This window comes from Meriones unguiculatus, chromosome X (assembly GCF_030254825.1).
Source record: "Meriones unguiculatus strain TT.TT164.6M chromosome X, Bangor_MerUng_6.1, whole genome shotgun sequence".
Taxonomy (NCBI): domain Eukaryota; kingdom Metazoa; phylum Chordata; class Mammalia; order Rodentia; family Muridae; genus Meriones; species Meriones unguiculatus.
Genome location: NC_083369.1, coordinates 18614054 through 18640442, shown reverse-complemented (window position 1 = coordinate 18640442; position 26389 = coordinate 18614054). Strand labels below are relative to the sequence as shown.

Sequence of the window (26389 nt, the reverse complement as noted above, 5' to 3'; positions counted from 1 at the left end):
AAGCCTGAAATGTAGTAGAAAACAAAGGATGTCCACCTTTTTTTTTTCCTCTCTCTCTCTCTTTCTGTCTTTCTTCATTTTAAGTTTATTTGAAATGAGGTCTCACTAGGTAGCCCTGGCTGGTCTGGAACTCACAGAGATCCACCTGCCTCTGCTTTCTGGGTGCTGAGATCACAGGCGTGCACCATCACATCTGGCATGTCTACCTTTTTTCTGCCACCTTTATCATCGGGCTGTATGGCACAGAACTCCTTTACTAGACCCGTGTCCTCCAAAGCTGAGAGTACGTTCATCTATTGGAGTGTGGGAAGAAATATTAAAACTTCTATTAGCGTTCATTTTAGCAAATTCTTAATTTCCGTATTTGTCTGTGTTCTCATTTTAAAAACCAATTAGCACAATATTACATGTATTTAGTTTATATATAAATATACATCTCTTGGAGCACGGGCTTGAAAATACTTGGAGACTTCGGCTGGTAGGAAATAAATAAACAGACTGTTGGCAGTGTGATACAGAGACACTGGGCTGGGCCAGCACAGATTTCTAGATCAGGGTGCTGGAGGCTGCGTGCCTTGGGGTTGAGGTGGGGATGGTGGTGGCAGCAGGCGTAGTTCCCCACAATTTGTAGTACATATGTTGACCTTCTTCACAAATGCCCCTGCCTGTCTTATCCTTCAGAGAGGCCTGTAGCTTTCCCTTTCTAGGAGAGTCTCTTCTGCAAGTCTCTAGACAATCTTTTTTCCATCCACAGAGGCAAGTATGTGGATCCGGATGTTTCTCCTTTTGACATGTCCTCTGTAAGCGGGATGGTGCTTCGGACAGGCTTGGTGCTATACTTGTTGATCGCCATCAGTACTCAGTACCCAACTCCCCCCAACTGGCTGGAGTGAAAGAACACTCAGGGAGCAAGCAGGCCCATTGTTTCACTGCCAAAATAGAAACTAAATGAGGCTTGGAAAGGCCAGGGCTAGCCCTAGTAACAGAGCATCCAGCCATCACTCTGTTTTTGTTTGTTTTTTGCTTGCTTCTCTCCTCAGCCACCAGCGATGAGTGCTAATTTATGACCCTGACCTTCCTTGGCTCCTCCTCCTTGGTCTGCTACTTATAGCACCGGTTCTCTAAAACTCTCTGCCTTTCTCACTGGGCTAGGAGCCAAAACTCAAAATATTCCAAATCATAATTCCGCAGCCTCCTGCCTTCACCAAACCCACATTTGATATTTCTCATCACTCTTTCTATGGATATTAATGATGCCTCTGCCCTTCTACTTGCTTTGGCCTCGATTACAGAGTAGTCAACATCAATTGAGTAAAGTCTACTAGATGCCAGTCACTTTAAAAAAAAAAAAACTTGCTTCAATTTTTTAAAGAGATAGCAAGAAATAGCGAGGAGGGAGAGAGAAAGGGAAAGGAGAGAGGGATGGAGAAGGCATGTATACCATGGCATGCATATGGAGGTTCGAGGACACTTTTGTGGAGTTAGCGCATCTTTGTGTGGCTTCTGGGGATCAAACTCAGGTCTTTCCAGGTGGTTTGAATGAGAATGTCCCCCATAACCGCAGAATTTTGAATACTTGTTTCCCAGTTTGTATCATTGTTTAAGGTTTAGGAGGTGTGGTCTTGCTGGGGGAGTATGTCCTTAGGAGTGGACATACATTGGGGTTTTAAAGCCATGCAGCATTCCTAGCTTGCTATTTCTGCTCTGTGCTTGAGGTTGAAGATGTGAGCTCTGGGGCTGGAGAGATGGCTCAGAGATTAAGAGCACTGGCTGCTCTTCCAAAAGTCCTGAGTTCAATTCCCAACAACCACACGGTGGTTTATAAAGAGATCTGATGCCCTCTTCTGGAGTACAGGTGTACATGCAGACAGAACATTGTATACATAATAAATAAATTAATTAATTAAAAAAATAATAAATGTGAGCTCTCAGCTTCTGCTCCAGTCACCATCTGTGCCTGCTGTCATGCCTCCCTGTCAGGATTGTGATGGGTTCTTTTTTTTCCCCCCTGGGGACGGGGTCTCACCATGTAGCTCTCTGGCTGTCCTGGAACTCACTGTATACACCAGGCTAGCCTTGATCTCACAAAGATCTGGGATTACAGGCATGCACCACCATATTTGGCTTGGTTATAACCTCTTTTCTATTTGGTTCTGTAAACGCAAACAAGCCCTTCCTTCTGTAAGATGCCTTGGTCATGGCATTTTATCATAGCAATAGGAGAGTAACTAATATACCAAACTTGAGTAGCAAGCACCTTTACTTGCTGAGCCATCTCAGCAGTCCTAGAATTTCTTTTATACACGATTAACATAAACACCAAAGAGTGCACATATTGACTGGTGTTCAGAGTATACATCTTGTACTTGCTTTCATTTGCTTGAGAAGTTAAGCAGGGTCAGGACCAGGACTGCAGAGCCCTCCTACTTTTAGGCATATTGCAGATCATCCCTCCAATGCCTTTGTGAGCAGTTTAACCCAATTTACACATACACGTTATTTTTCCTTAAACCAGCTAATTTAATTTTTGCCTCAGATATCCAACAAATTAGGCTTTTGACACGCTCAATTTTTCTCCTTGATATTAGAGTCTATTATATGCAAGCATACGTATTTAACTACTAAATTTCCAGAGATCATGCATGTACTTGCAAAATCCTCCTCTGTACTATCAGCTCATACCACTTACAAAGTTTGTGTCACATTTTGTAGGACATTGCACTGAAGGAATTGGTGTGAAGGGAAGGCTGTTTCTATCAGGAAAGATCAAAAAGGCTTTGAATTTGATGGGGTGGTGTCTGCACTGGACATAAACTCTGTGGCTATGCAGGGGTGCCTTCCATTCTGGTAGCAAGTTTCTGAGAAGACACCCTCAAAGTGTTTAGGTTTCAATTTGTGAAATGAGGCTGGCTTTTTATGAGTGCAGTTGAAAGTGAAAAGAAAAGCTATCATCTAGAAGGAATAGAAATGGGGAAAACGTCATTGTGGCTGAAAGAAAATGTCCTGCTTCCGGTTTGGGGACTGTGACTGGGACAGAATCTCTCAGACCAGGGCTGAGTAAGCTTGTACACAGCACACAAGCCCAAGGGTGGTCTCCTGGTAAACTGCTGGAGTCACAGTTGAGCTGTGCCATGGAATCCCAAGTCTCCAGGGAAACTTCAGTCTGAAAAGGCCCCACACCAGAGTGAAATATGTGCAGGTCATGGCAGATGGGGCCAGCCATGTGACTAAAAACTAGGCTTAGAGTTGGCTAACCTGGGTCCAAGACACAACCATGTAACTTTCTAGCTCAGTCTCTTCATTCTAGTCTATTTTTCCATCTTCTGATTGGGCCCAATGAGCCGGAGCATTGCAGGAATGGGAACATGACAAAAAATGACAAGCTGGCTCTTGGCCCAGTTTTGGGGCTCCAGGTAGCAGTGTGGAGACAGCACTGACTCCTGCCCAATTCTCCACCCTTCTTCCTCCCCTTTTTAAAACCATCCCTGAAGACAGGGGAATCTGCTGATGAAATGGCAAATAGCATTAATCTCTTTCACTTTGGAGACGTGGCCCTCAGTGTTGCTTTCAAGCCCCAGATTTCTGTCTCTTCTCTGCTGCTTTATCTGAAGCATCAAGCATGGTAGGGCTGGAGGCAGGATCCTAGCCGAAGAGTGGGGCCTGCCTCTTCCTCTAACCCCTCCTCTCCAGACTTGCCTTCTCCTGGTTTGATTCCGTGTGAGCTTATGCCAGGAACTGCTCAAACTCCAGATGATGACACCGTGAAAGTGCAGCCCCCTCCTAGTGCCTCTTTCTGTCTCTGTCTCTCTGTCTCCATCTCTCTGTCTCTCTCCATGTTGCACAGTGATCAGGGGAGTGGCCGTTCCCAGCCCCTCTCCACAGACAGCCACTTCAGACTAAGGGGCACATCAGAAGAACCACCAGCACCCTGTCCATCTGAGGTATTCTTTCTGATGAGCAAGAAGGGCTGAGAAGCTTCGAGTGTGTGGGGCATGAGGAGCAGTGTGTGAAGCCTTCAAAGGAGGAAGATTGGAGAAGTCTGCAGGGTAGGCTAGCTGGCTTGGAATGTGACATCAGCTTCTTCCCTGATGGACAAACCGTCCTGAAACTTTTATATCTGTCAGCCCAAACCCATTCTTGAGCATGTTTCCCATTACTTGGGAAACATGGCTTGGTATCACTCTCTCCCAGCTCCCTTGCTAGAGGTTTCTTATATGGTTCTGATGGCACACGTTGCTAGCAAAAGTTGGAATATGTTTTTGGTTCATATCTTCCACCCACAAACTTGATTCCTTTTGCGTGCGTTTCTTCTTTCTTCACAGTTTTGCAAAGAGATTTGTTCTTACCATAGTCTTAGCAACCTTGACACACAGTTCCCTTTTCCCTCATTAACTTTAGAACTTTCACTTCCTGGAAGATTTTGGTGGATTGTCTTTGGCACAGCCAAATTGTTAAGTAGCTGGTTAGATATTAGCAGGATTAGAGTGATAGGGATTGGGGCTGGACCACTTTCTCATATCAACAGCTTGTAAAATCAAGTGCTCCAACTGCAGGTCTGATCATCCGAATGAAATCTCAATTTTTTTTGAGACAGGGTTTCTCTGTGTAGCCTTGGCTGTCCTGGAACTCATTCTGTAGACCAGGCTGCCCTCAAACTCACTGAGAACCATCTGTCTCTGCCTCCAGAGTGCTAGGATTAAAGGCATGTGCCACCACACCTGGCATCTTTCCCTATTTTCACCATATTCTCTCTCTCTCTCTCTCTCTCTCTCTCTCCCCTCCATCTCTCTCTTCTCTCCTCTCATCTCTTCTCCTCCCCATCCCTCCATCCCTCCTCTCTGAGATTCTCACCATGTAGCCCTTACTGGCCTGGGATTCACGGTATGAACCAGGCTAGCCTGGAACTAACAGAGACCCTCCTACCTCTACTTCCAGACTATTGGAATTAAAGGCATGTACCACCACACAGGGTCCTATTACTTGTTTTTTTAATTGGTGTATTGAGGACTAGCAGCTGAGCCTAGCTTGTTATGGCTGCCAGGATCCAGGCTTTGACTCTAAAATCTCTAGCAAAACCTCATAGTTTCTTCTTCCTTTGGGTTTCTATATTTACTAAATTTGTTAACAGTTTAGAAAACAACAACAAGAAGAGAGATCTGCAGAGGCAGACCCTCATCTTTTCTCTTTGCATTCCTTTGCTTTACAAAGTGAGTCTAGGACAGCCAGGGCTACACAGAGAAACCCTGTCTCAGAAAGAAAGAAAGAAAGAAAGAAAGAAAGAAAGAAAGAAAGAAAGAAGAAGGAAGGAAGGAAGGAAGGAAGGAAGGAAGGAAGGAAGGAAGGAAGAAAGAGGGAGGGAAGGAGGGAGGGAAGGAGGGAGGGAGGGAGGGAGGGAGGGAGGGAGAAAGAAAGAGAAAAGAAAAGAAAAGAAAAGAAAAGAAAAGAAAAGAAAAGAAAAGAAAAGAAAAGAAAAGAAAAGGAAAAGAAAAGAAAATAGAAAAAGAATTTCAGTATGACCTCACTTGAAAGAGGAACAAATAGAAGGGTCTACTGCACCCAAGTCTATCTTCAGGGTTCTTTTTTTTTTTTTATCTTCAGGGTTCTAATATGAGTTTTAGGTTTAAACAGAGTGCAGGAGGTATGTATAAATGTCCTAATTAGGTTTCTAATGCTGTGCTGAAACACCAAACAAATCCAACCTGGGGGAGGAAAGGGTTTATTTGGCTTACACATCCCAGGGCACAGTCCCTCTCTAAGAAGTCAGGAAAGGAACTGAAACACGAACAGAGGCAAGAACCACCAAGCAACACTGCTTCCTGGCTTGTTCCCCAGGGCTTGCACAGCCTGTTTTTTTATCCAACCTAGGACCACCTGTTTAGGGGGTGGCACTTCCACTTCCCTCAGTCGACTGAACTCTCCCACATCAATAATTAATAAGAAAATGCCTCCACAGACCAATATGATGGAGGTGCTTCCTCTAGTGAGGACCCTAGTTAGCGCCAAGTAGACAAACTAAGCAACACAATAACTAGTCAGTCCCGGTCAGGGTGTGGTCCTGCCTTTTACTGACTTATAATGGCCCAGCCTCCGTCTATCCAGCAAGGTAGTCTGATTAGTTATGAAAACTGTGTGAACTTCCCCCCCGCCCCCGGGAGACAAGTTCCTCCTCTGGCCGGCACCAGGACTTCATCCTTCCTTTCTATGGCATTTCAATTTCTTGGGGTTATTATTTCAATAATCTGATAGTCAAGGTGATGGGCACATGTGTCTCTTTTAAATATCTGCTTTTCCAACCAGGGTGGTTATACAGAGATCTGGGGCAAGCTGCCTCCCCTCTCTTAGCCTCTATTTGGATATCTGTAGGCTGCATTCAAGTAATAACTCTCTGACAGGGCTGTTATGAGAAGGTCTGTAATGATGAACTGTGTGTGCTTTGAAGAACTGGGAATGTCGATTTGAGGAGGGCTTCTGTAGTCATATTTAACTTAATTTTTTTTACTACATTTGTTTGTTTTATTAATATGTGTTTTCCCTGAGTGTATGCATTGTACTACATGTGTTTGGTACTCAGGGAGGTCAGAAGAGGGCATCAGAACCCCCAGAACTGGAGTTACAAGTGGTTGTGAGCCATGTGGGTGCTAGGAACTGAACCTGGGTCCTCTGCAAGAGCACAGCAGCAAGTGCTCTTAACCCCTGAGCCATCTCTCCAGCTCTATATTTAACTTCTTTTTATTTTTATTTTATATGCTTTAGTGTGAAGGTGCCAGATCCCTTGGAATTGGCTTTACAGACAGTTGTGAGCTGCCATGTGGGTACTGGGAATTGAATCCAGGTCCTCTGGAAGAGCAGACAATGTTCTTAACCACTGAGCCATCTCTCCAGTCCCATATATTCAATTTCTTGAACAGGGCAACATGTGCACAGGTGTATCCAGTTCCTGACCATTCATTCCTCATCCCCCACCCCTTGCCATCCTCTCCTTGAACACTTCCAAAACCCACTTTTTCTTGGTCATGCCTCCTCATCTCATTGAGAATATAACACAGAATCCCATGTTTACAAGCCAATTGAGTTTTATTCTATTTCAGATTTCAAAATGTCCCACACTCTGGAATCACCTCACAGTACCACAGTTGTCTTTCTAGGTTTCTCTGAGCTTTATTTTAGTCCATTTTTACAAGTTTGAACCTTCCAAGATTCATACTTAGGACCTACTATACAGTGATAAAAGATCAAGAACCAAATAGTCCCCAAACTTCAGTTATTCACTTATTACCTTCAAGATTTTTTACCAGCTTCATGAATCTCCATGATTTACAACAATCATATTCATAAATCTATTTTCCCAAAATGCTTCACTCTGGATACTTCCCACTTGGTCTGTGGCTGTTTCTCAAGCCCTTATTTTGGTCTCATGTTGGTCCACAGTGAGCTCCAAAACCCAAGTAGGGGTCCTACCATCTTTCAGTTCCTTGGCAATTTCTCCCTCAAGTAGGCTGGGAGAGCTGGTCACTAATCAGAGATGTTTGTAGATTTGTGGAGGATTGAAGAGACCCTCTAGCCAACTCGTTGTCCTGCATGGCCCAGTCCACATGTCATCACCTTTGGGAAGTAGCCCCCAGCCCTCCAGACAGAAGCAGGATTTTTTTCTGATTCTCCTTCAACACTGTTAATTCTTCTCTGTATTGTCAACGTCTTTTGACGCGACAGTCACCCGTTCCTAGAAGGTGACTGATGTCCCTCACTCCTAACACTAGCACAGATCTTGGGCAGAGCAAATACCTGGGAACTGTGGGCAGAATGCATAAATGATAGGTGGATAAGGGGGTGCAGGGATGGATGTGTGAATGGATCTCATTTTAGACCTCTTGTCCCCAAATCAGAAAGCTCTGACCCACACCCACAATGCTCTGTGGCTGTGAATATGACAGACAGGTCCCCTGTCCCTGTGTCTGATGACATCAGCACTAAACAGTCTTACTACTCGCCTAAGTGAAGCCACTCGGGGCTGTCTGGCTCCAGCAGACTTGATTTCAGGACTGATAGCCCTAGCGTACTGCCAGGCTGTTGAGACTGGAACAGGCTGCTGAGCCAGCACCACCTGCCCCTTGTCACTTATCCCACAGGGCTGCAGCACTCGCGACAGGCTGCTGCATATGTGTGTGAGAGAGCACGCGCATGCGGAGCGCGCATGGATTTTCTGTGGGACATGAAAAGAGCCATCTCATTGGCTGCTGAGGGTCCCAGTTCCAGTCTGTGAATCTCTGGGCTGCTGGCTCTGCCCTCCCATGGGAAGGCAAAACAGGCAAGGGAGGGGAAAGTAGAGGGAGGCTTCAGGTGTGCCTGACAAGCAAGCAGGTACGCCTGGTGGCTGCATTGAGCATTCCAGAGGCGTCTGGATGTGCAAGCGCCAAGCCTGCAGCCTGGAAGCCTCGTGCTCTGCCCAAATTTCTTCAGGTTAGAACTGGAGCCCAGAACCCACTGGCAGCTGTCACAGAGCTGGATCTGTCCCCCAGTGGAACAGGGAGCTGTGTCACTTAGAATTCCTGGGTAGCACATTCCTTCACTGGTCCTTGTCACACTCACGGATGAGGCTCTGTTATTGGCCCCTCGCTCCTGCAAGCTTCTGCAGATCCAGAGAGCAAACGGCAGCAGGAATGACAGCTCTGAGCGCAGAGGCAGCCAGGGACAGTAAGGGCAAACGAGTCGGGTCCCGGGGGTTGCGGGGGCTGACCCCATGTGCAGACTCAGATGAGGTGGGGGTTGCACTCAGGATTTGCTAGGGTTCTCTTTTGGAACCTGGGCTGCTAGACCTGACAGGAGCGCTGAGCAAGGGGGAGGGGATAGAGAAGGAGGAAGGGAGCGAAGGAGGGAGGAGAGAGAAAGGGGGGGGGCTAGTAGGCTCTAGTCCAAGTGAGAGGTTCATATCTGGACAATACTGTGCCAAGGGCACAAGTGGGATTTGGAAGAGCCATGTGTGTAAGAAGCAAAGCTGAGGTGATGTAAGCACCTGGGGAAGAGCACAGGTCGAGGAGGAGGAGGAAGAGGAGGAGGAGGAGGAAGAGGAGGAGGAAGAGGAGGAGGCGCGGCGCGGTGGCCCTGGTGGCTGCCAGTCCAGAACAGAATGATGGGCAACTCTCACTACAAGCAACCGAGGAGTAAGAGCCAAAGCAGCAGGATGCATTCAGCAACAGGTACTCTTTTTCCTTCCCTCCTCCCCCCCCCCCCCCCGCCCCGGGCTTCTCTAGCCAGGGCCTCCCTGGCTTACAGGGCCTCTGACCCTTGGCGTGACTTGCAGGGGCTGGCAGGGGGGCGGGGAGAAAGCCTGAGGGAGATGCGGGTGAATTCTCAGATCCCCTGCTCCAATGCAAGGCTGAATCGCATTAAGTCTGAGTTCCCTGAGCAGGCAGGAGCTGGCTCCTTCGCCAGCAACTCTGTGCAGCCTCTGGAGGGTGGCTGGAGCGCCAGCAACTGAAGTTTATTGCCAGCACAGAGCTTTCTCCCTGGAGCCATGCACAGCTTACCCTTCAGGAGTCTCCTTTGTTATTCCAACCTCCAGCTCTCCCAGCCCCCAGCCCTGCCCCACACGTGTACACCTACACCTCTCAAGGTTCCATCTCGGCTGCCTCCAGCTCAGAGTAAGCCAGATGAAGCTGTTTCTTGCTGTGTAATGCCCTGCCCCCACCTCCCGGCCCCAGCCCTGACTGAGCTCCCTCTCCGTGCATGGTCTGCTGGAGTCTGTTGTCCTCCTACTTTCAGTGTGCTCTTCTTTGCCCACTGTGCCCCTCCAAGGGTGGACTCAAGGGTGCTGGCATAGTTTTCCCCAATAACTTCTTCCTAAATGCTCCCAGTGCAGAGATTAGGGTCTGGAGACAACTTTTGCTTGCTTGCCTTTGCAAGGCACTGCAAGAGCACTGTGCAAGAAAACAGCCACTCTTGTCCTGTTTACACCAACTTAACTTTTATCCCCTTCCTCCTTTTTGAAACCTGGGCCTCAGACATTCCAGGAAAGTGTACTACCACCGAGCTGCACCTCTAACCCTCTTCTCTGGGCAGCACCCCATTTTTTCTTCCCACTCGCACAGACCCAGGGGAGCCCAGAGTTCTCTCTGTGCCCATTTGGAAAGCTTTCATCGACTATCCAGGTCAATGGGAAGGAAAGTTAAACTTCTGCCAAGTGTAACTCAAGTTTACTGTAGAAAGTGATAGGTGGATCAGTGCCATTCCGAAAGCATGGCATGTTTTGGCATGTTTTGATATGTCTGTTTCTTGGACTCTGCTGACCATGAATTTAAGGGTAGTTGTTCTGGGCTAGTCATGGTGGCAGCTCTAGAAGAGGAGGATCTCACAGGGTGTTTGAGAGGAGCAGCTAGAAGAAGGTCGCGAGGGATGGCTGATGGGCTCCTGGGGCCTTCTAGAAGGATTGCTTTGGACTTCAGGGTAGGCTGAATTGGCTCCTTTGGTGGACCAATTCAAGGACAAGATTCTGAGTATTGGAGTTTCTTTGATAATCTGAGAACACAGTCTTTTAAGGCTATTCTTGGTAGGTAAATGGCCCAGCTGGCCACCTCCTAGCATCTCCTTCTCTGCCATGGAGATGGAGTACCTGCTGGTGAACACAGAGATGCTTTGCACTGGTTTGTCCAGGAACTGGATGATAGCTTTCCACTTGCTAATGTTCAAATTTTGGACAGTTACTGACTGTTGTTTCATTTCTTAGCAGTTGTTTTGTGTTTTCTTTTTTAAAAATAATTTTATTTCTGTATGTCTGAGTACTCTACCTGCATGTACACCTGAATGCCAGAAAGGGGCACCAGATCTCATTATAGATGGTTGGCGAGCCACCATGTGGTTGCTGGGAATTGAACTCAGGACTTCTGGAAGAGCAGCCATTTCTCCAGCCCAATGCCTGCCCTAACCCAGGGTCATCCTGGAGGTAGAAGCTATTAGAGCAGCCTCTCACAGCAGGAGGAGGTGGTCTCATGACCACTTCTCCCTCTCTAATACTTTTCACCTCCTAACCCAGCGCCATGCCTGTTCACTTAACTATCTCTAGGCAGCCCCCAGAAGCCTTCAGGAAAAAACTCACTCCCACTGGACAGTTAAGTGTCCCACTGGACACTAAAGAGTTAATGCTTAGTTCCCCATCCCTTGCAGTATACACCTTCACAGGCTGCTCAAAGAGGGAGAAAGGAACAAACAATCAACCATACTCTCAGAGAAAAGCTGAGATCCTGCCTGCCTATGGCAAGTCCTGCAGTGATCAAGATTTTGTAGGGGGAGAAAGCTTTCCTTCCTTCTCCCATCATTAAATACAAATGTCCTGTCCTCAGAGTTCTCTCTTAGCCCAGCCCCCACACACCTCTCTCCCCCCCCCTCCTTCTTCCTCTCCCTCTCCCTGTCTCCTGCACCTCTCTCTCAGCAGTCTACACTACCTGAGGAAACCACCTCTGTAGGCTTGACCTCTGCACCGCTGTCTGCTGCTAAGACTCACATAATCTAAGGCTTCAGCTCCAACCCAAATGAATGCCCCACACTCAGCTGAGCACAACTTGCTCCATCCATCCTTTACCTTCTTGCTTCTCTTTCTCTCCTCCCTCTAGAAACCCAAACTAAGAACCTTGGAGTTACCCTTCGCTCTGCTCCTCTCCAGGATCTCACACAGTTTTCACCCATGCATCCACCCAACCCTCTACCCTATACTCATTTGGCTTCCTCTGAGACAGAGCCCCTGCTCCTCTTGTCCAGTGCCAGTGTGCATTCTCACCTGTTCTGGAACTGATTCCTGGCCCCTGCCTCTGACCTTCTTGCTAACCTAATAGCCACCATAGTGTTCTTCCCTGGTACTTCCTTGCTTTGAGTTCAAACCTTGCTGCTGTGGAGGTAGATCCCAAGTGGGCCTAGAATTATCATAGCTGGCGGAGAGAAAACTTCTTACCTTTCGGTTGCGTATATATTTTAATGCCTATTAGGAAACTCTACATAGTATATCAGACCAGGATCTCCCATAGCTTTTATTAGGTTAAGGTTAAGTGTTTTTCAAGTGAGTCTCCTTGGATAAAATGATTAATAGTGTACTTGCTGCATGAAAAAGGCAAAAGTTGAGAAAGTGGAAAAACAGTGCTTGAGCTTTTGTGGGGGGGGGAGGGGGAATGGTTTCTGGGATAAAGAGTATGTTCCCTAGTACATTTTAGTGAGCTTGATGATTGGGCCCTGCCTACTTCACCAACCTCACCTGCTGTCACTTCTCACTCTAAACTTGATGGTACAGTCATATGAATGTCTTCTCTTCCAAAATCACCCATTCACCATTTCTGTGATTTGCTAAATGTGTTTTTCTTTGCCTGAGGCATATCCTCCATTCCCTGTCATGTCCTGGCAACTTCCTATTTGTCCTTCAAATCCCTCATCAAACATCATCTCTTCTCTGAAATCTTCCTCATCTAGACCCCTTCCTTCTTCACTCTTTCCTTTATGTACATTTGATACGTTTTCATAAATTCAACAGTGCGGATACTAATATTTTTTTGTATTATTTATTTCTGAAATGTAGTTCCACTCCATAATTCATGCTGACTTCGAATTGCAGCCAAGACTGGTAGGGGACTCCTGATCTTCCTGCTTCAGCCTTCCCAGTGCTGAGATTACGGGTACATGCGACTACAACTTGACATTGTAGTTGCTGTCCATTCATTTACTTAATACAGTGCTGGGGGCTGAACACAGGGCCTTTTGGGTACCATGCCAGCAGGTCTCCCATTGAGTTCCACTCCTAGTGCTGTAGTTGTCACTGTATGCGTAGATGGATTTCAAAGACTGCACATCTGGGAGGATAAGAGCGAGCCCATGACTAGCCCTCTGGGCTTTCTTTCCCATGAACCTGCGGGATGATCTTAGGCAAGTCGCTTGCTTTTATTACTTGCATCTTGGCTGTAAACAGTCAGGGATCCTTGGGGCGGGCAGGGGGAGGGGGGAGCTTGTAGAAGCCCTTGCCGGAAGTTGTGAGAATCCGCCGTGAGCTAGGTTGGCAAGCTTTTCAAAAGTTGATATTGCTTTTCAAATCGGGGAGGGGATCTGATCACAGAAGGGGGAACGCTCCCATGCTGGAGGACCCTGCATGTTTGAGAGCACCGGGGGTGGCCACCCACCTCAGCAGTTGGTGCAACTGCATGGGGAAAGTCAGCTGCCCGTTTGGAGAGGTGGGATGGAGAGGGGCAGAAGCAACCTGCAGAATCCCAGCAGGACCGTAGAACATAGAAGGCTACTTTGGGGGGTGGGGAAGCTTGTCTACCAGCATTTCACTTCTTGAGCAAATGCGGCTCTGCCACCCTGTTATTCTGTATGTACTGTGGTAGTTTATGTTTGTGGCGCCGTTACTACCTAGCATATGCATGGCTTTCCATATAGTACCTTGCAGAGAAGGGAGAGGAACCCTGCATTCATCATACACCTATTACATGCACATCCATTACTCAACAACTGCCAGGGAAGGATTATTGATGCCATTTAACAGATGAGAAAATAAGAACTAGAGGGATGGCTGTCCCATGGTCTGATAACAAGGAAGACATAGAAAAAAAATTGAGCTCAAGTCTGTCTGCCTTTTGAGCTGGACCTATTATGGCATGCCATGTGCTTCTCAGTATCTTTGTAGCTGTGGCAGGAGTTAGTAACCCTGGAGACTGGGTAGCTGTGGAAGGAGGAGATCATGGCTCTGTTCTGGTAGGATGAGCAAATCTCTATAGCAACAAAGACTGCAATGCCCAGCTTGGTAGAAGTCCCACCATATGTCTGTTTGATAGCATGTTTGTATTGTTGGAATAATTGCACTCATGGGGCTCCAGAAGCTAGAGCAGGGAGTACCTAGGCTCTCAAGAAAATGAGACTTCAGCCTAAACCAGGTGTTTAGAGAGCCTTCAGGTCCAGAGACAACTGTTATCAAGTTGGCTTCCAGCATCCCCTCCCCACTGGTGCAGTGCTGTGAGCAAGGTAACCCATGCTTCAGGCTGAAAACGAGTGCACCGTTCTCTTGTTCTCTGTACTGAAACAAAATGATGGAATCACTTGATAACATTTTCAAGGCACTTTTGCAGTTGACCTGGCCCTTTCATCTTCACAAATTTATTGAATTTACAGCCTCCTTACTATCATTAAGACGGTAGCTAAATGACATTGACTTAGGAGGAAGTCAAATTATACCTCCCCCTCTGGAGGCCTTCTTCCTAGAGACCTATTTTTCTAACCAGACTTAATGGTTCCATTGGAATGCAAGGAATGGGTTAAAATTCTAGGCTAGTGAACCAAAACATTTCCCAGAACTCTTGCTTCCTATACCTGGCAGATATCCTTAGAGCAGAGGTGTTGGCTCTAGAGGTTAGGGCTTATCCTAGTACTCACATTGTATTAGTTACTTTTAAATATGTATGAGAGAGACTTACAAGGGAAAAGACTTCTTTTAAAAGAGAAAAAAAAAAAGTCAAGGTTTGAGAGGGCTCAGTGCATGGTTGTCACGACAGAACATGATGGTGGAAACGTGGGGAGCAGGTTCTCCAACTGTGGGGTCCAGAATGCAGAGTATAAAGAAAGGACTGGGTGGGGACCAGGTAGAACCCTCTTGCCAACAATCTCCCCCTCCTAAAGTTCCTACCACCTTACTAAATAGCTATAGACAGAACAAAACACATTAGCCTAATGGGGAAATGATATAGTCAATGACGCCCACATTTCCTGGGTCACAACTGGAAGCAAAAAAAGACATTAAAAAAAAACTAACAGCAAAACATAGGGACCCTCATAATGTCAAATGAATAAATTTAGAGCAGCCAACTTCATTGAACCATGGTGGAGTTGTGTGAGCGCCGATTAAGAAAACTATTGAGCAACAAGAATAATGCTTATCAAAAATAAAACATAGGGGGAAAGGGGTGGGAGAAATGTTAGTAACTATAATCTCAGGAATAAAAATTTAAAATATGGAACATAAAAATACAAAACCATTTCTGCATGTGGTCAAGAGTGGGAACAGAAAGACACACATGGTATATAATCACATATAAGTGGATATTAGTCATATAATATAGGATAAATATACTAAAATCTATATTCCTAAAGAAGCTAAGCAAGAAGGAGGACTCTGGGTAAGATGATAAGTCCTCATTCAGAAAGGCAAAAAGAGAAACCCTGTCTTGAAAAAACAAAAGAAATATAAAAAGAAACTCCATTGTGTCCATATACCACATTTTCTTTTCCTCCTGTGTTTGGACACCTAGGTCAGTTCCATAATTTAGCTGTTGTGAACAGTGCTGCCATAGACATTGTTGTGTAAATACATATCTTTAAGAAATGTGCTGGGGATGGAACCCAGGGTTTATGCATGCTGGGCAAACAGTCACTATTGAGCCCCACCCCATGATTATCATGTTTTTACATGTCAACATTGAAGTGTCTTCCATGGAAAAACAGACATGTTGGAACCCAGGCATTCTATTGTGTTTATTAAAGAATGAGAAATAGAGGTATTTTGATAAAAATGAGGTGTGGGTTTGGAAACTAACCATCTTCCATCAACCTTTCATTTTTAAAGACTCATAGAACTGACATGACATTGACAAGGTCACTCAGCTACAGAGATTAATGTGGACAACAGTTCAGCTGCTCCCTTACTGCTGCTGCCAGTGATACACTGGAATTGTCCTTTTGACCTCTAGGATTTCCTCAGAACCACAGGGCAGGCATGTTTGGAACACACAGCCATGGCATGTAGCCATAGCCTGTCTACACAGGAGAAACTAAAAAAGGCTCTCACACTGAAAAAATGATACTTGAGATGACAAAGAGGTTCCTGGTAGGAGATCTTGCATGATGACAGGTCAGCTCTTTGTCGCCCTTGGGCAATATCTCCGAATGATTTGGTCTTGTATAGCCTTCTAGGTGCCATCTGTGTCCCTGTGGAGTGCATACGCTTTGGATGCAACCTTCATTTCTCTCAACAGCAGATTTCTTATTTCCAAAGTTAGTCTCCTGCCCAGTTCTCCATGAACACAGATGGAGGGATGTGGGGTCCTAGGTGTATTTTGTTCATGTCACTTGATAGAGTCCTGTTTCTGTTATTGGGGAAGGTGGCACAGAGCCATCTCTTGGAATAGCTAAGGGGGTTGTCTCAGGAAAGAGATGCTGTTGCCTTGGCCACACAGTAAGTGAGAGATATCCACCATGTATCTTTGCAGTCCTTTGATTCACTAAAGTGAACAAGGAAGGCAGACGAGCTGCCATCATTCTTGCTGAAGACACTTAGGTGGGTTTTGGAGATCCTGTTTCTGCTTCTGAGCCCTGGCTTGGGGATTTCTGGCTTTTGGTTCTTTTTCTTCATACTTCTGCCCTTACCCTATGTCTGAACACTGTTGCTTTCACCCTCTCCCCTGCCAGACTCTTAACTTTGGTTTGGTCACTAGTTATTACCTCTTCGCTGGAGACTTCAGGGCCTGACCTGGGGGACAGAGGCTGTGACCAGAGCAAGGAGCAGAGTTACAAAAGTTGAGATCTCTTTGGGTGCCAACCCAAAGAACAGTTGTAATCGATAGAACCCAAAGTCACACTGCTGGATCTAGGGATGAAGATAGTTCTCCATTCCCACCATTATCAGCAATCCAACCCCACAAGACAAAGCCTGTGTTATAAAGACTTACATACACCATGTCGAAAAAAGAATAGATAAATTTGCAACTCTGCTTTATGTAACTAACCTATAGAGGCCTAGAGAAGTTAAGTAACTTGTCCTAGAGCACACAGGTAGTAAAGGAAAAAGCTGAGAATTTGGGCCTGGGTGGCAGGGCACTATAAAAAATCTGCCCATGTGAGGGAAGTAAGATGCTCACCCGGCTGTGCCCGCTTCGGTAGCTAAACTTTAACATTTATTTTCAGTGTCTCCCAAGACATCCAGCCAGATGACAAGGATCATGAGCTCAAAGTCAGCTTGAGGTACATAATCAGACACAGTCCAGGAGGGTGTGAAAATGTTGTATGATGGTTCTCAACCTGCGGGAGATTTTAAACTATGACTGAACTCTACCCTTCAGAAGGCTTGGTCTTATTACTTTCACATAAAGCACAAGCTACAGGGAGCTGGGAAAGGGTAGACCAAAAGGCTGCAGCAGAAACACCTCAACCCCTCCAGTCAAGTGCCTGACACCCATTGCCACCTTTGCCTGTCTCTCCACCTGTGATTGTAGCTTTTTCCTCTTTAGCAACAACCAGACTTCCTGAGAGATAGCCCCAGTACTCTTCCCTTTCCTTCTTTAACTTGCTACAGTGTGGCCACTACGAAGCCACCTTTGCCAAGTTCAGCCCTTCAGTGTTGCTAAAGTTAACCTCACTCCTTGGGCACCAGCCAATGCCATTCTTAAGTGTAGTCCCTTAATCTCCCCCCCCCCATGGCTTTTTTTAAACCATGGAATAGAAATTTACCCTGAAGGTAGAAGCACCAGGCCCTGTGCTGAAGGAGTGGAAAAAGCTCAGTACAGGTGATTTCCACTGCCAACCCCGACCCCTACCCTCAAACGGCATTTCCATCTCTGTTTCCCCAGCGAAACAGATAAGAGCCCAGCTCATTCTGGGTCTCTTCCCACACTGTGGGCAAGAACCAGTCATGCATCTCCTCTGATTAGAAAATGGTTAGGGGGACCCAGGCTCAATTGCTGGCCCCATTTCACCAGTAGAGCCATTTAGTCCTGGGTAACAAAGGAGTCCATTTATAAGCAACTTCTGGCCTGCATGTCTTGCTTCTGTGTCCTTGTCCTTCTAAATGTACAGAAACAAATTTGAACAAGTTGTGTTTTCAGTACTTTAAAGCCAGCCTCTCTTTCATGCTTTGTGCCCTGGAAAACAGGCTTTGCTAGAATCTGTGATCTGCTGTCTGTTGGAGGTAAGGGAAGCAATGAGGAAGGTTAACAGTCTTCTCCTGATGCCACAGAGAGTGGGGTTGGGCTTCAAGTCTTGTTGTCCTCTGGCATGTGTACCTTAGGAGAACCACTGTCTCCCCTGAGCGTCACTAAGGACCTATCATCTAGCTCTTCTGTCCATGATGATGATGTGCTACGTTGTAGCATCTACATGGCTGTGGAGTAGGTCCTTGCTAAGAGCTGGAGAAACTGAATTGAGTTACACCCAGCTATAGTTTACAGCCAAGAGGGAAAGTGTGTGTGCTGGAGAGCCTGGCAAAAAATCAGGGCCTATCTCTGTGCACGTCTCTCCTCTGGGAAGGAAGGGGCCTGCACAGTGACAATAGACCAGGGCGCTGACTCAGACAGCCAGTTCCTGTTCATTTCCCCTCTCAGCAGGACAGCCGCTGAGCTGGAGGTCACCACTCCATGAGGCTGGGACTCAGCCTTTGACTGAAAGCTGAGATCCTTACCTAGAGAAAGATAAGCCTAACTCACACAGCTCCCTTCACTGTCCATCAGCTGTGACTGGAGCAAACGGGACCGTTGAGGTTGTGGGTGGAGAGCAAGGGGGTGCTAAAAGAGAAACGTGATACTCCCATTTTGAATCCAGAATTGCTTTCCTGGACTGGACTGCCCAGGAACTTCACTGGACAATGTGATTGATTGGGCCAAACTGACCCAGCCCGCATGCTGGGAACTGGTTAAGGACGTGGTGCTGGGTGCTCTACAGAGGAACCTAGGGACAGGTTTGGAACATATGGAGCCCCTGGGCTCTACGCTCTCAGAGTGAGCTTGGTACACAGTTCTCTGTTGTGTGAGGATTGGCTGAAAGTGGTTCCTCGGGGAGACACAGCACTAGGATGGAGAGAGGCGAGTCTCTCACACTCTTCTGGAACCGGGGAGGTAAGTCGTTGGAAAAAGAGGGGCAGATGGCCAACTTGGAGAGGGGGGAAAAGGGAAGAAACTGTGGCCTCTCGGTAGGGGAGTTATGCTATGGTGGTAACCTGGACTGTCCCGAAAGGGAGGGATACCCTTAGAGACCCTTAGGGAGGGGCAGGAGGGAGACTTGGAGGAGATGCTATACAGCGGGTCTGAAATTGGGTGGTTCTGGATACAGAAGGGGCAGGTGTGATCATACTCTAACCCTGATAGCTTGTGTTCTTAAGAAACTGTAAAACTGTGTGTGTGCACATCTCTTATTTTCTTGAAGTGAACTTAATGGAGATTCTGAGGCTTTGTCTTTCAGTTGAATCTCAGTCAATTTGGGGACTTACCCTTACCTCTAGGTCTTCGACTAAAATGCCAGATTTGGTTTTGCAAAGCATGGTCACTGGGAGAGGCAGGTGAAGGGTACTGGTCATTCCCACAAGTGCTTTCTAGTGCTGTCTAGACTTGATTCAAGCTAGACCTCCTGGCAGTAAGATAAATTCAGGGTTCCTGGGAGCTTTGTCTGGCTTCTGCAAAGAGAACCAGCCAGGATGGGGAATGTAACGTGGCAGGTCTGTATCTGGAAACATCTGGGAAGCTGCTGTTTTTGTGGAGGCAGCTGACAGGACAAAACAGTGAGTGCATCTATGAGGTGCCTCTGGGGCTCTAGTCAGCCCTTTGTAGCTGGAGTAGGCTCAGAAAGTATTTAGGAGCTCTTAAGGTGATTAGAAAAGCAGAGAGATGCAATCAAAAAGAAGTAATATGAGGACCACGTATTGCAACCTTGCATGGAGAGGTATTAGAATAAAGTGGTGTTTAGTCTTCAGTTCTTTGAGGGGTTGTCACAGGGTGTAGTGACTAGATGGGTCTGTGCAAAGTCTCATGTGGCACAAGTGGGGCCTGTAATCAAGAAGGAGTTTCCTAACGGGCTCTGTGTACATGCATTGAGCAGCCTAGAGGAACAAAGGTTCAGCTTCTTTGGAGGGACTGCCTTTTCCCCACTCAGAGAGGGATCCTTTGATGGGAAGCAGGCACGGCCTTTCTCTTCTGCTGTCACCTGGGGTGTAGGCTGGGCCCTACCTTGCAGTCGCCTCCGTCCTCCTCCCTTCACAGTTGCTCCTCTGGTTGCAGCCCCCTCATTTCCCTCCCTCACACTGGGTTCCCTGCTTCGACTCTCCATCATTTCCCCACTCTGCAGCCAAGGGTTTCTTTCAAAAACACAGACCCTGCTGCTCAAAATCCTCCAGCCGCCTCCCATCACCCCTGGTGAAAGTCCCCATTTCTTTTTCTTCTCTATTGCCTCCTTTCTACTCTAAAAACAGAACAGAGATAAGATTATTTTTCACTCTAATACCACTCTGACATTTCATAAATCTATGTTCTAGACAACTGGAAAGGGCTATATTTAACCTTGCATCTTGTAGCTTTTAATGGAGGGACTTGCTGAAGGCTCTGCCTTGTAACGCCACAGGAGACCCAAGGCTTGTTTTTATTCTCTCTGCTAGCTTAGCCAGCAAGCAGCCTGGAAGGGCAAAACAGTCTCACCTTCCAGTGAGACGGCCAGCCCTCTCTCCTCAAACATTCACCATCCTCTCTGTCCCTATGAAGAAGGTTCTTAGAGTGTGCCCCTTGGCTATCTCATCTGCAGGTACTCTCATTGACCACAGAGATAATCTAAGTGGGGCAGCTGGTGAGCGCAGGCTAGAACAGACAGCCTGGAGACAGACAGGGCTGGGAACTGGGCTAGGAAACAGAGCCAGGAGAGACGAAAAGGTGTTGTCAGGAGTCTGACTGTGGGACAGACAGGGAGGAGAAGCGTTGTTTATATTGCCGCAAGAGTCCTAGCATTACATACATTATACCTCAGTGAGGAGGCTTGGACTAAAAGGAATTAAGTGACTTGTCCAAAGTCATATCTGTCGAGAAAATGGCAGCTGGGGTGAAACCCAGGCTTATCAAATTACAAAGGCTGGTTACTTTCCCCAGACCCAGGAGGTACCTGATTGAATTGCTTTTGTCCTTTAGAGCAGTTCTTATGGTTGCTCCCTGCTGGAGCCCTTAACAGACACTTGCTACACTGCCGGTCATCTCAGCCCAGACCTACCTCAATTTCTGGCCCAAGCCAAGAAGTTCAGTCTGGTAGTTGGGTTTTCTTGTTGTTGTTTCATAGTTATTTTTGTTTGCTTTGCTTTGTTTGCTTGGGAAAGAATCTTACTGTGTAACCCAGACTAGCCTCAAAGTTGTTCTCCTGTCCCAGCCTCTGGAGTGCTGGGGTTGCAGGTATGTGGCATCGTGCCTGGAAGCTTCCCTGCTCTCAGGCCTTAGGGCTGGCTTTTCTCATACTGTTCTCATCTGCCTTGCTGATAATAGTTTCTAGGACCACGACTATACAGCGGTAATCTATACTCCGTTTTTCCTCAGATGCGGTCGGAACTGCTAATGCTAGCGCTTTCTGTGGCCTGGGACAAATTTCATCCCCCATTTTGTCCCAGTTTCACCAGCTGCAATGAGGGATGGAGGAGATTCTCTAAAAGCGCTTCCAGTCTAGGATGCCCAGGGCTCTGTCCCCTGGCCAGCCCTTACTCTCTGCTGCTTTCTTAGTGGTATTGGGATAAAGATCACCATAGGTGTAGGTTTGGAAATCTTTGCTGAGCCAAGTGATTGCTCCTGAGCCAATCCACAAAACGACAGCTCTATGATAACAGCCACATGCACAGGCCCTTTTCTTGTTTACCAACTTTTCACAGTGGGCAGTATGTGGTAGAGGGAGTGGGGCTTCCAAGGCGATTTTCATGGTACACAGTACTGCTGTAGAGAACACAGAATTACATAGTGAGAAAATGATTCTCTCTCCTACTTTCTGATTACCTTAAGGAGAAAGTCTCAGTGTGGTACTATTCTTCCACCTCTATGATGTTTGCTAATCTTCCACTCTAACAAAGGTAGACCTGCCTCAGGCTCAAATATGGGAACAGGCGACAGCATCTACTTGGAATTTTAATTACTATGCTCTGTTTCTATTGCATTTCCTTTTACAGTTACTTTCTAATTATGGCAAGTGATACCTCTTTGCTTTCTGTTTTTGTGTTGCTTATTTGGGCAATGCTGAAAATCAAACCAGTGCCTAGCATGTGCATGCAATCCTTCACTGAAACACATCTCCAGCCTTTTGTTGTTATCCTTGGTTTGGGAGGTTGCCATTTAAAATTTATTTTAATATAATTTTATCATTATTATTTTATAATTTTTTGAGCAGGGAGAATGTAGACTTATTAATGAAAGACAGAAAGAATCCTTAAGCATGGGAGGAGTTCCAAGACAGAAATGCCTTATTCATTTTGTTATTTAATTTTTTTTTTGAGACATGATCTCATAATGTAGCCCTGGCGGGCCTGTAACTTGCTATGTAGACCAGGGTGGCCTCACATTCACAGAGATCTCCCCATTCCCCCCCCCCCCGTCTCCCAACTGCTGGGATTAAAGATGTACATCACTTTGCTCTTCTTACCCTATTTATTTCTGAGGCCATTCTGTATACCAGGGTGGCTTCAAACTTGCTATGTAGACAGGGTTGACCCTCCCGCCTCTCCCTTCTCAGTTTGGGATTTTATGTACTACCAGATCCAGCTCTGTAGGAATGTATTCAATATACATATTACACATAGGGTTGGAAAGATTGCTCAGTTCCAATAACAGCATCCTAGCATGCTGTTGCCTGTCTAAGTGCTTGGCATGCGAGCATGAGGGCTAGAGTTCAGATCCTTGAATCCACTTAACATTGGGAGTGTGGTGGCCCACTTGTAATTTCAACCTCAGAAGGTAGAGACAGTGTTCCCCAGAGCAAGCTAGTTGGCAAGATTATCCATATTGGTGATCTCTGGATTTTTTTTTTTTTTTGAGAGACCCTCCCTCAGTAAAGAAAGTAGAAAATTGATCAAAGACGACTCCTAATGTAGACCTCAAGTCTCCATCACACTAACACACACATATATACACACATGAAATGTAAAAAGGTAAAGCATTAAAAATAATTTTCAGCCAGGTGTGGTGGCACATGCCTTTAATCCCAACACTCACGAGTCAAAGGCAGGCAGATCTCTTTGATTTTGAGGTCAGCCTGATCCACATGGTAAATTCCAGGGTAGCCAAAGTTACATAGAAAGACTTTGTCTCAAAAAATAAATAAATTAAACAAACAAGCAAAATAAACATTTTAATGTTTCCAAAAGATATATAAAAACACTTAGAGGAAAAGGACAAAGTGAATAGTAAATACAACCATTGATCCCAAAACTTGTAGGAATGGAAACAAGATGGCTGTAGCTTGACCCATATTGGAATGTGCCCATCATTCCACAGACATCTCTGGAGTATCAGCTACAGAAGGCCTTGCATGACTTTTCTCTCCTGTCCTCGACTTCATTGCCCATATTCCCTCTACTCCTAGACTCGTTTGTGCTTCACAGCTTGCTTTTCCCTGTCTGAAATGTCTCTCACACACATCCCTGTCCTTCTATCAAACCTCAGCTCATCGCTCAAGACTCAGTTTGAACATCTCCTCCTCTAGGAAGCCACTTCTTCTAAATGCCCAGGTTGAGTTCTGATACCAGGCATGTGTAAAGGCGTGTACACACCTCCACTGAAGCCTGTCTCGCTACACTGGACTTAAGTTTCCTGCCCTTTGGGTTCCAAAAACATTTCCTAAGGAAAACTTAGAGGGGGGGGTGAGGATAAAAATGTAACTGAAAGTGAAGCCTGTGACAGTGACTGGACCCTGGGGACTGTCTGGCTGCTGGGATCATTTGGAATGGAGACTTCCCAGAATCAGAGCCAACGCTCACATGGGCACAAATGCAGTCTAGAGAATGCCTCTGGGGGACTGTTACAGGTTATGTGTATTAAGATCATCGGGATGTCTTTGGGAATTACCATCTGAAGTTGAAAGGAAAGCACAACTGGTTTAAGGAAGTGGTATGCGATAACATTTTAATGACAGCATCAGCCAACTATTTGGGGGGGCTCTGGTTCTGTGGAGACCAGTCACAGGTGTTCCAAGTTTGGGTGATTCACACCTTAAGTGCATCCCTACAGATGGAGCAGTTGCCTTGGGTCAAGCAACTCTGTCTGAAGAGGGGAGTTTGCAGTTCCCAGGGAGGGCAATCAGCTTGCAGCAGCCTTGCTGGCCAAGGCAATAAGACTCCAAAGGGGAATCTGAATGGTGCATCACAATATCCACCACAGAGGTCTGCTCCGGACCTCTGGGGCTGCAAGTGCTCAGGAAGCAGTAAGATGAAAATAACAGTGGGTTGGAGTACAGACTGCCTGGTGGTACATACCATAATCAAAGTTATTGGAGAGGCTGAGGCAGGAGCGTCACAAATACAGAACTAGTCAGGCTTGAGAGAGAGAGAGAGAGAGAGAGAGAGAGAGAGAGAGAGAGAGTCCAGCCTGGGAAGTTTAGGAAGACCCTGACTCAGACAGAAGGAGTAAAAAATAGCCAGTGAGGGAGCGCTTGCCTGCCTGCAAGCAGTGAGGCAGTGAGGTCAATCTCAATACTAAAATCACCTCCTCAACAACACGGGGTTGCAGGGCCTTGTAACCCTGGGTATGATATTCCAGTCCCTAGAGGACATAGAGACAAGAAAGTAACAAGGAGCACCTGGTATAACTGGGGCAAATATATATATACATATATTTAAAGGGACTATTGAGAACAGTGTGCCAAGTGCTCCCCCTGTGATGTGTACCAAAAGACCAGGCTGCCTTAGCACTTTGTTCTTGCTTCTCTCCTGGAGACTTTATTATCTGGGTCTTCCCTTAACACATGATGAGTGGCCTCAATCTACACAGGTGAAAACAAGAGAGCCCAAGATGTGCTTCAGTCCTCACTGCAGGTCAGGTTTCCCCCAAGTTGGGCCACCTCCAGCACTGTGCCCTCTCCCCAGCGCTGCCTGCCCCCTCAAAGACACACGCAGCCCTCTGCAGCCTGCGGAGGGCTTATTACATATGTTTCATCTCGACAAAAGCCTGCAAGATAGCAAAATAACGGTGTCAGAAGAAAGGAGCTTTCCGCCTTTGTTTTCTTCACCTGCCTGACATGCGGTTCAGAAATAGATGTATTCAGATCATATTTCTATCAGGGACATTCTTTTCTCATTCTGCTTTTCTTTTTTGCCTGCACAGTCTTAACCATCTGTGAAATTCTTCCATCGCGTTCATCTGTTCTTCCATATCTTGTCTCAAAAGTGAGAAAATTGTCATCAAAATCAAGTTACTTCCTTTTAAGCTGTGAGGGGAGAAATAGAGGTTTTTGTAATTTTTCAGCCTTCCCAAAAAGCAGATGTTCTTGGACTGAAACATGAAAATATATGAGATCAAGAATACATCTGATTTTATGTGTGATTACTACTCTGTGAGAGCTTTCTTTTTTTCTTAAAATTTTTTTCACATTTCTTTTTAATTTGATGGGGGTTGGGGATGCCGTGATGCACATGTAAAGGACAGAGGGCAAATTGTGGGTGTCAGTTCTCACTTTCCATTTTGTAGGCTCTAAGGATCATCAAGCTTGGTTGCAGGTGCCTTTACATGCTGAACCGTCTCACATGCTCAGGATAGCCTTCTTGTTGAAGGGGTGGTAATACAGTTAGAGACCATCAAAAGGCCCCATTTGAAAGAGCTGGGGCTCTCTCAATGTCTTCCCCACCACACCTTGACCATGCTCTCTTTTCTGCACCCAGCCTCCTCTTCAGACCCAGGCCAAGCCTATTTCTTTCTCTTCATCCCTTGTCTAAAATATGCTCTGTCTTCTCCTGTCAAGCGCCCGTGAGCATACATTTTGAGGAGAAACAAAGAGAATCCACCCATCTTCTCCAGTGAGTTTTATTCCAGTCTACCTGGCTTCAGAGTTTCTCTAAAACAAAGCTTTTCTCTAGAGTTTTCCTAGCAGACAACCACACCAGTAGCAGTTCTGTGTTTACAGGAGAAAAATCTTCCTATGTTCCCAGCAGAAACAAATGCACACGTTCTGTGGCCCTGCCTGAATTTCACATGACTTCATTTCCCATCACTGTCACAGGACCCTAATTTAAATTTCCTTTCCCTTTGGAACTACCAAAATACTTTGCTGGTCTCTTGGTTAAGCAGGGTGGAGGGCTCATTTCCTTTACTTCCTTGTAGGGAACATGCAGTAAGTAATGCAGGCCAAGATGGAGATCAAGAGTCAGCATTTGGCTTTAAAGATTAACAAAGTAAATAAATGATCCTTATCAGAGTGTAATTTTCAAAGAGTTAAAATACAAACTCATTCAAATTATATTGTGATCAGATGTCAAAGATTTGTTTACTTTACTGATGAAGGAACCAGTTTCACGGTAAAGCTGATTTGAAGAACTATGTAAAGGCTACAGGGATGGTGTAGTGAGTGGGTAAGTTACTTACCATGCAAGTGTGGGGACCTGAGTTTGAATCCCCAGCACACACACAAATGACAGGTAGCTGTGGCAACCTGTCTGTAATCCCCAGAG

At 46.2% G+C, this 26389-nt stretch overlaps 1 protein-coding gene across 3 annotated transcripts in view; it reads left to right on the top strand.

Annotated features, from left to right (window-relative positions):
- Nhsl2 (NHS like 2) overlaps positions 1–26389 on the top strand; it is a 262855-nt gene that overhangs the window by 169329 nt on the left and 67137 nt on the right. The window contains exon 1 of one of the 3 annotated variants that reach the window (XM_060375330.1): positions 8255–9194. The exons of 1 other annotated variant lie outside the window; for it this stretch is intronic. In XM_060375330.1, the coding sequence (XP_060231313.1) occupies positions 9125–9194 (70 nt within the window). In that variant the 5' untranslated portion in view covers positions 8255–9124. Of the gene's footprint in view, positions 1–8254; positions 9195–17962; positions 18843–26389 lie in introns of those variants that run through there. One more of the 3 variants, XM_060375331.1, reaches the window with a different exon arrangement.